We start from the raw sequence: 10,175 nt of genomic DNA on the forward strand, positions 1-10,175 counted from the left end.
CTTTGGTTCTAAAGTTATAGAGAGATAAACATTATTTTGGCCTTTCGAAACGGTTTTCTTCCAAAAATATTCAATTTATCCAAAAATGTTCTTAGAAACATTCCAGTTATTTTGAAAGACCCATTTAAAGATGTGCAGCACGTTGGTGGTTTCTGATTTTTTTTTTGTGACAATTAGTTACATGTATGGAGTGCCCCTCTTAAAAATACATTTCTTACAATTTTGAGTACTTAATCCAGTAGCGGCTTACAAAATACTCGTATATTTCAAATTTATATGCCCCTTTCAGCACTCTAAATAGTTTATACCCACCAATTTGGGTATAAACGAGTAAATACGGGTATATTGAGTAAATACTGAGTATTTACTCGGTATTTACCCGTGAGTATTTACTCACTACCCATCTCTATTAGGATCTTAACTACCTTTTAGAAGAGAGAAATGAGTAATCTCGATTCGTGCAAAAGAATATTTAATTTAACTAAAAAAACTAAAAAAAACTAAATGGCCAAGAGGGTCGTAAGTTTGGTTTTATAAATCCACACAATATCCACTTTACTCTGCGGTTAGGTACTCTCGCCTGGGTGTGCGCGGGCGCTGAACTGTGGCCGACTGTACTCAGGGCCGCCCGGTGCTTGAGACGGGGTGGTCTTCCGACTGACGAGAGAAGCGTAGCGCAGTGTAGGTGTGGCTGCGGCGAGTGTACTACCCAACGTAGTAGTAGGCTGCGGTGGATCCTCCACCACAAAATTCAGCCCGAACTTTGGACCCTGGAACGCGTCATCCAAACGCATGAGATTACAGTCCGGCTACGTAATTTGTGAGCATCCCCGGCGAGCGGCAGGAAAAGAAAGCACCTAAAATGTAGCAGTGATGCCGTGGATGTTCACAATCAGAGTCGGAGATTACAATATGTAAAGATGATGCAATAATTTACTATTTCAAAATGAGGGTGGAAATAATTTCTGATGCAATATCGTTACAGCAGCATGATCGAGCAAAATCATTATACACTTAGTATTTAATTGTGAAATGGTTTGATGAAATAAAGTAAAAGCACTAAAATTATCTTAATATTTAATTAGCATGGAAAATCTACATTTGCGTTACCTAATAAATTTACCACTTACCCAATTTGGGGTTTACTTTCACTCGCGATAGTACATAGTCAACGTATTACGACGTTAAGGAAAAACATTTCGACATTTCGAGGAACGTTAGGGACGACAACATATTAAGTTATATCGGTTACATTTTTATAAATTGATGTACGTATTAGAGACCGATGATTAGTGTGACGTGCGTTCTATTTCGAATGAAGATCGGGAATGGTGGACGGGCGATCCGCTAATGCAACTGACTGACCATACGACAAACAAAAGAACTCGTTTCCGTGAGCTCTAAAATGTTGCATTCACAAATCTATCGGAGCGCTAAGACGGCGCTGACGAATACTTGTTGCATTTTTTATGTTTTAATATAGTTTTAATTGTAAATATTAGCTTGTAAAATTAGTTTTAAGTGGTATTTTTATCTATATTTGTATTTTATTTTAATAATAATAGTTCGTGTAACGCATAACGTTACATATACCCGCCTCGTCTGGGTAAGGATTTTGGTCTTAAACAAAATTCGTCTCATTATCCCTAGCATTTACAAATTCATTCTATCATCTTCTATACAATCTTTCAAATTTCACTTTCACTAAAACAGCAACAACTTTTAAAACGCTGTTGATGCACACATTTATGAGATTCGAGGCATCAGCTAGCATAGCTTTTGACTCATGCTAGAAACTAGATGTTCTTGGGGTCGTACCTATCTATACTACCTATTATTATAAAGTTTAAAATCTTTTATATGCCAGGCTCCAATATTCTTGCCTGCCATATCCTCCAAGATATACACTAATGGTGAACTCTTCTCAACTACTCTGCATTGCAAATATTTTGGTGCTAATTTCTTACTAAAATATTTATCCTTATCACTAGGAACGTAAGTTCGCTTAAACACTATATCGCCTACGTTATATTCTGCTGGTTTTCTACGCAAATTGTAATGCATGGTATTCTTTACATGTGCATTCCACAATGAGGCTTGTACATCATTGAATACCGAAGCGAGACATCCTAAGTTCTCAGCATAAATATCACGCGGCAAGAACAAAACTTCATCACCTAGGTCCGTATCAGTGTAGTGCGATCCACATGTGACCAGCTCCCTACCATGTACTAAGAAAGACGGAGAGTAATTAGTCACTTCATTTACGGAGTTGTTCATCGCAAATTGAATCTTTGGGATAAAAGTGTCCCAGGATCTATGGTCATTACCTACAAACGTGGACAAACAAGTGACAAGAGTCTTGTTAAAACGTTCCACTAAATTTATTTGTGGACAGTACTTTGGTGTATAATACACGTTTGGCACCTTGTATTTCTTAAATAACGCGTCTGTGACAGAGCTAACAAATTGACTTCCGTTGTCTAAGAAAATTGTTTGTGGTATACCGTATACCAAAAAAATTGAGTCTTCTAAGACTTTAACAACTGCGTCGGCAGTAGCGCGACGAAGAGGAAATATGTTACAATACTTTGTGAAACAGCAGGTCACGACAAGTATATAGCTATTCTGTTTTCGAGAGACTGGAAGTGGACCTACAAAATCAATGGAGATCATTTGATGGGGGCGGCTGCACTGCTTGGGACGTCCCATTTCTCCCAAAGTAGTGTGATTTTGTGACTTATATGACAGGCAAACGGAACAAGAGTTAACAAACTGAACGACGTCCTGATGCATCCCGGGCCAGTAATATGATAATGCCAGACGCGTGTACGTTTTGAAAATGCCGAGATGTCCAGCAGTTGGTTCAGAGTGGCTCTCGGTTATGACCTTGTCACGATATTCGCTGGGAACAACCTCCTTCCAAGCGAACTCTGAGGTGAGTTGTGATTGTGATACAGTTTTGGAGAGCCTATATAAAGAATTATTTTTTATTATAAAATTTGGAAAATTATTTGGACTGTTTAGACAACCGTTATACATTTTAATGAACCATTCGTCCTTAGTATTGGCTACCGCGTTTGCAAGGGAGATGGCAGACATGGGGACAGCACGTGACAGAGCATCTGGGATCACATTGTCAACGCCACGACGATGCTTGATTTCGAAGTTGAAAGAACTTAGACGGACTCCCCAGCGTGCAAGTCTACCGGTTGGATTCTCCAAGGAAAGAAACCATTTCAACGCGATATGGTCTGTACACAGTGTAAACTTTTGGCCATTCTCTAAGTAACAGCGCCAGTGCTCGAGCGCTACTATTGCACTGAGTGTTTCCCTCTCAGTAATGCTGTAGTTTTTTTCGGCACCGGTGAGAGCTCGGCTCATGTAGGCTACTGGGTATTCCTTTCCATCTATGGTCTGGGTCAGCATGCCGCCAAGACCATAGTTGCTAGCGTCAACGTGAACCTCAAAGGGCTTAGAATAGTCCGGGCAAGCGAGGATCGGCGCGGAAACTAAACAATCCTTCAACGCATTAAAAGCCGCTTCAGCTTCGGGCGTCCACTTGAACGGCGGTGCTTTCTTGCCATTCGAAGTCAAACTATTGAGCGGCCCGGCCACGGTGCTGAAGTTTGGAACGAAACGTCGGTACCACGTTGCTGTACCGAGAAAGCGTTTCAGTTCAGTTTTGCTTGTCGGAGCAGGAAAATTTAAAATGGCGTCTACTTTATTTGGGTCCGTACGCAAACCACGAGAATCTACAATATAGCCTAAATATTTTAATTCGCTACGGAAGAATTGACATTTCTCGAAATTTACTGTCAAATAAGCAGACTTAAGCTTATCTAGAACGCGCAAAAGACGAGACACGTGTTCTTCAAAAGTCGAGCTAATAATGATAATATCGTCTAAGTATGCAAAAGTCTTAAGTTCCATGTCGCCAAACAACAAATCTACTAGGCGTTGCTGAGTCGCAGGCGCATTGGTGAGGCCAAAAGCGGTGGTTTTAAACCTTAATGTTCCGCGACCTGGCACATAAAAAGCAGTTTTATCGCGATCTGAAGGTTCTATGGGGATCTGCCAGAACGCCTTAGAAAGATCAACGCTGGACAGGTACTTTGCGTCTCGAAGATTATCGAGAATTTCCGAAACGTATGGCAAATTGTACGCGTCACGTTTAGTCACAGCGTTGAGCTTCCTACTATCGAGGCAGAACCTAGGCTGTCCATTCTTCTTAGTCACTATAAGTACTGGTGAAGACCACGCGCTCTCACATGTTTCAACAACGTCTAAAGACAGCATTTCGTCGACCTGCTCCACTAGAATACGCTGTTTTTCAGGCGACATCCTGTAATAACGCTGCCTAATAGGTTGAGCGTCACCTGTATCTATTTTGTGCGTTATCAAGTTCGTCCTACCTAAACCTTTTTCTTCCATAGATATGGATTTGAATTGAGCTATAACATTATCAGCAATTGACTTCTGCGATTCGACTAGGTTTTCATAAGAGTTAATGAAAGAATCTGGGTTGTCAACGTTTACCTTGTCAAGAGGGCTCTCAGATAATGTTATACTTCCTACATATTTGGGACAAATGTTAAATGCACGCCAAAAGTCAACACCTAATATTATGTTAGTGGGGTCCTCAGGGACCACATAAGCTGTTATTACATGGAACTGACCTTCAAAAGTGATGGGTAGATTCATGTACCCGATACAGTTTAGAGGGTGATTGCCAGCTGCTGTTAAAGGAGGACGGACATTCTGTTGCAAGGTGCAGTCTATTAAATTGAGATGCGCATTGTTACCGATTACAGTTACTGCAGCACCAGAATCCAGCAAAGCACAAGCATCCATATTGTTAATTTTAATATTTACATAAGGCCTAGTATCAAAGAGAGGCTTATTCTGCAGAATTGTAGATATTTGATAAGATGTAGAGAATGTTTTGATGAATTTAAGCCCAGAGTCCCAATCTTGCTTATCAAAATGACTACAATTCCGCTCATCTAGTTTTTTGTATCTGCCTTTTTATTACAAACCGGACAATCAGGTGTTTTGACATCTTTCTTGCCACATTTAAAACAAAACACGTCCCTACTAGCCGTACATTGCCGAATATGATGATTATTACTACGGCACCTTGGGCAATACGGTTGTTGTTTATTGTTTTGATCAGCATTGGACACAGAATGTATATAATTTTGTTGTTGAGACTTGTTTTGATTTTGATTCTGGCTATAATTTGTGGTGTTTTTAGAATATTGCCCTTTATTATAATTATTGTTATATGTGTAATTTTGTTTATTATATGTATTGTTGTTAAATTTATTTGGACTTTTATTTGATTCCCTAGAGTACGCAAATTCGGGTGCAACAGTGTCAGAAGTCACTCTTGGTGGCTCCTGAAATTGTGAGTGTCGAGAATGATAAGTCTCGTAATTGCGACACAATGAGCGTAAAGAATCAATTGTCCTAATTTCGGTAGATGATGCTGCTAGTGTACTTGCGTAACACGGCCTAATATTGTGAAGTAAGGTTTCGAGCTGCTCCGCTTCGCTTGGGGGTGTCGAAAGACGAGAAAACATACCACTCATAATGGAAAGATAAACAGTTATGTTTTCATGTTCACCCTGAGTCCGAGAGCGAATCTCCGTCGTTAGTCGGTAATCATAATTAGATTGATCGAAGTCCTCTTTCAATTTAGCAGCGAGTTCTGGCCAGGAAGAAATATTGTCCCGTACCGAACGGAACCAATGCAGAGCGTTGTCCTGAAAAATTTCGGTGGCGAAAGCTAATACTTTTGTTGATGCAATGTTACGTGCAACAATAAATTCGTCGACGCGCTGTATAAATGAGCGGACACAAGTTTTGCCATTAAATTTTAATTTACTCAAGTCAGCTACAGTGCGATCGCAAGTCACCGAAATCAAGTTCTGAACCTCTGGGGCCGCCGTCGAGGTCTCACTAGAGGGACCCGCGCCTAAATTAGAAGAAGTTGTCGCTATTTGTGTAGGCCTCTTAGCTTGAAGAGCCGCGAGCTTCTGGGAGGCGACTTTATGCCCCTCTAGGATATCCTTATATTCTTTTCTGTCGTCACCGCACGTTATCCTCGCTAAACGATTATGAAGATGATTTAGCATATTTTGCGTTCTCATAATAGTAGGTACACTGGGTTCAGAAATATCAAGATTCAATTGTATTTTTGTAAGAACTTCTACGCAACCCCTAAGATCCTGTCGAATATCTAGCGGAGACTCTAATATGTGCTCAGCCGGGTGCTCCGCGGCTAATTTTACAATTTGTCTTCGCAATTCCTCTACTGAAGAACCGGCAGTAGCACCTCGGATCTGAACCTCATATTCAAGCTCCGATTTTTGAAGAGAAAGATATTTGACAGGCAGCATCGTGAATTTAAATTTAATTAGAGGGTAAGTGGTAAGGAGCAGAAACTAATAAGCTTATATTAAAAATTCTCCGATCTGTTACAAAAGTTGATGAATGATAAACGTTTGGTTTTCCCAATTAGTAGAAATAAAGATAAAAACAGGTTAGTTGCAAATAAAAAGAAGAAAAGCGTGCTACTAATGTGTACTTTCCACTCGATAGAAACAATTAATACTAATTTCACTATATTTGTGATACTAAGCGTAATTTAACACTAACATAAAATAAATTATAGAATTTGACTATATGTGGGTAGAAATCAATTTACGAAACACCTTACAAAATTACCAAATTACTTTCCACTAATAGTACACCTTAGTAGCAAATGAAACCAAAAAAAAACGTTGCACAGAAAAAAGAATAAGCCACAAACATACACTAACTACAAAAGCCGAGAAATAAATAGGATTTGTGTGAATTTAACCACGTTAGAGGGCGCCAGTGTCACGATTAGGATCTTAACTACCTTTTAGAAGAGAGAAATGAGTAATCTCGATTCGTGCAAAAGAATATTTAATTTAACTAAAAAAACTAAAAAAACTAAAAAAAACTAAATGGCCAAGAGGGTCGTAAGTTTGGTTTTATAAATCCACACAATATCCACTTTACTCTGCGGTTAGGTACTCTCGCCTGGGTGTGCGCGGGCGCTGAACTGTGGCCGACTGTACTCAGGGCCGCCCGGTGCTTGAGACGGGGTGGTCTTCCGACTGACGAGAGAAGCGTAGCGCAGTGTAGGTGTGGCTGCGGCGAGTGTACTACCCAACGTAGTAGTAGGCTGCGGTGGATCCTCCACCACAAAATTCAGCCCGAACTTTGGACCCTGGAACGCGTCATCCAAACGCATGAGATTACAGTCCGGCTACGTAATTTGTGAGCATCCCCGGCGAGCGGCAGGAAAAGAAAGCACCTAAAATGTAGCAGTGATGCCGTGGATGTTCACAATCAGAGTCGGAGATTACAATTTGTAAAGATGATGCAATAATTTACTATTTCAAAATGAGGGTGGAAATAATTTTTGAAGCAATATCGTTACAGCAGCATGATCGAGCAGTCATTATACACTTAGTATTTAATTGTGAAATGGTTTGATGAAGTAAAGTAAAAGCACTAAAATTATCTTAATATTTAATTAGCATGGAAAATCTACATTTGCGTTACCTAATAAATTTACCACTTACCCAATTTGGGGTTTACTTTCACTCGCGATAGTACATAGTCAACGTATTACGACTGTTGGCGATGCGCTCGTTATATCTGTACCTAGTTATGTTTTACTTATGAAAAACCATAGTCGTGTTAAATTAGCTTTTAATTCCTTAGTCTTAAGGTTGATATTTGTTTGTAGCATGTCTAATGCAACCTGTTACCATGCGCCGCCAGGCAGTCCGCTGCTGGCCGCGAGCCTATGCACATACGATCTCGTGACATTTTTTGTAATTGTGTTTTTTCCGAAATACATCATCGTGTTAGAAGTCGGCCTTTTCTTCAAACGAACCCCATACAGTTAACAAAGTGGTCTTCAAACCGGATCCATGCACCGTACCCCGACCACGATAGAAACGCGTGGGTCGAAAGCGCGTCGTGCAGAACAATTAAGGAGGCTTCTAGAAGAAGAACAAAGAATGTCCCTAAATGGCGAGCCGAGTAAAGCACCTTATGGTCATAGTTCTACAGCCAGGTTGGAAGAAATTAAGCCAGCTTCAAGTATTCCGAAAGATTTAGCTATCACAAAAACAATAGCCGGTAGCGTAAAATCTGAACCAACCGCGGCAGAATTTCGCAAGAAAATGCTTCATACTTCTGCTTCGTATGCCAGCAAAGCTTCTAGCAGCAAGGGCTCAAGAACTTCATCGGCTTCTAGAACAGCAAAGAAGAAGCAACTTTTGTTAGAAGCCGCAAAACAAAAAGCTGCCATACAGATGGAGATCATCGATAAGACTCTGGATGCTCAGTTAGCAGAGCTTGACGACGAGGAACAAGAGTACGGTTCACAAGTAAGTCGAAGGAGCTATTCTCGAAGTCACGTTGCAAACTGGGTGGAAAATCAGAGCAACTTGGAACCGCAAGACGACCTGCAGCCAGCCCCCGATAATGGCATAAATATGGGTGAGTTGCATCAGCAAGTGTCACGTTTACCGCCCGAACCCGGTCCAGCGCCACGCGCCGCCACGCCCGCGCCAGCCCCGGCGCCCGTGCCGGCCGCCCCGCTGCCGCCGCCCGACGGCACCGTCATGGCACTCAACAATGCGATACAAGTTATGGCCGATGCTGTGAAGAACATTTCCACTGCCAGTGCACCGAATACCAGCCTGCTCAGTCGACTCAGCACACCCAAAGATCTCCCCGAGTTCTCTGGCGATTATTTAGAATGGTTGCAGTTTAAACAAGCATATTACGAGTCCACTGAGTTATGTAAATTCACCGATAAGGAGAACCTTTGGAGGCTTAGAAAATGTTTGCGCGGAGCCGCTAAGGATGCAGTCAACGCTTTGTTCATAAGTGCCACGTCACCTGAGAAAGTTATGTCGGCGTTGGAACTACGATATGGTAACTCCGAGTGCATCATTTCCCGCGTTTTGTACGACATTAAAAAGCTTCAACCATTGCACCAAGATTACCACAAAGATATTATTACGTTCGCATTAAAAGTTCAAAACTACGTGGAAGCAGTACGAGCAGTCGGTCAAGAGGAGCACCTACAGGGGGTAAACATAGTTTCCATAATCTTATCTAAGCTGCCGACAGTACTAATATCGAAGTGGTCAGATTACAGCTTCAGTTTAATCAAAGATGGTAAAAAACCTAGATTGGTCATCATGTCTGACTTTCTTAACGAAGAGGCAGTCAAGATTTCAACCACTGCAAGTACCTATATGGCCACAAAAAGTGAGAATTATAAACATAAAACCTCAGACACTAATAACGCACGTAACCACACAATATTAGTGCACGGCGAAGGAAGTGATAAGAAATGCCTTTTTTGCCGAACATCTGTTCACAAGATAACTGATTGTAAACAGTTTAAACGAGCGCTGCGCAAAGTGAGGTGGCAATTCGTTAGAAAAAACGGGCTATGTTACAAATGCCTATTATCTAAACACGAACGAGAATCGTGCCTTGCACCTGCTTGCGATAAGGACGATTGTGGCGAAGCACATCATCGACTTCTGCACTACACGGTAACCAAGGGCGAGGTACCGCTTGCGTCATCATCATCATCGGGCCCTTCGAGATCTACAACATCTCCTACTACGAGTGCGTCAACGCAGCAAGATCTCGAATCCAAATCGGTTCCTGGGACTTTGACGCATATTAACGCAAGTGATAAAAGGGTGTTGCTCAAAGTAGTGCGTATCAGCGTTAATGGACCTAACGGTGTGTTTTCGACTACGGCTTTATTGGACGGTGGTTCTTCGGTTAGTTTAATAAGTTCGAAATTAGCGCGGCGCGCGGGATTAAGTGGACGTACTAGCACGTTTTGCACACAAGGTGCATTTGTCGGCAGCGAATTAGTGCGCAAATTTACCATTGTGAATGTGAACATTACGGGTATAGACAATAAGGTGCATAATATAAGAGTGCGTAGTGTCGATGACTTGAGTGTACCGTTGCAAAGTCTATCAGTTTTAAAATGTACTAACTTTGCTCACTTAAAAGATATAAAAGATAAATTATGTACTTCCGATTCAAAACCTGAGATTTTAATAGGTCAAGATAACTATCATTTAATG

The 10,175-nt window shown here is 41.2% G+C and overlaps 1 protein-coding gene and 1 long non-coding RNA gene across 2 annotated transcripts; both read right to left on the reverse strand.

The window, feature by feature from the left end:
- Positions 1-455: 455 nt before the first annotated feature.
- On the reverse strand, positions 456-1,201 carry LOC134805676 (uncharacterized). The gene is made up of 2 exons (XR_010146355.1): positions 1,131-1,201; positions 456-770 (listed from the first exon to the last, which is right to left on the reverse strand). It is a non-coding gene; the product is annotated as an uncharacterized LOC134805676 (long non-coding RNA).
- A 3,778-nt stretch (positions 1,202-4,979) lies between these two features.
- On the reverse strand, positions 4,980-7,675 carry LOC134805672 (uncharacterized). The gene is made up of 2 exons (XM_063778934.1): positions 7,623-7,675; positions 4,980-7,264 (listed from the first exon to the last, which is right to left on the reverse strand). Exon 2 carries the CDS (start codon positions 6,402-6,404, stop codon positions 5,007-5,009), a length of 1,398 nt encoding a protein of 465 aa, XP_063635004.1. The 5' UTR covers positions 6,405-7,264; positions 7,623-7,675; the 3' UTR covers positions 4,980-5,006.
- Positions 7,676-10,175: the final 2,500 nt, after the last annotated feature.

Source organism: Cydia splendana, unplaced genomic scaffold (assembly GCF_910591565.1).
Source record: "Cydia splendana unplaced genomic scaffold, ilCydSple1.2 scaffold_48_ctg1, whole genome shotgun sequence".
In the NCBI taxonomy this organism is placed as follows: Eukaryota; Metazoa; Arthropoda; class Insecta; order Lepidoptera; family Tortricidae; genus Cydia; species Cydia splendana.

Excerpts from the sequence above, each read along its gene's own strand:
- LOC134805672 (XM_063778934.1), bottom strand. The coding sequence starts at position 6,404 with ATGCTGCCTGTCAAATATCTTTCTCTTCAAAAATCGGAGCTTGAATAT.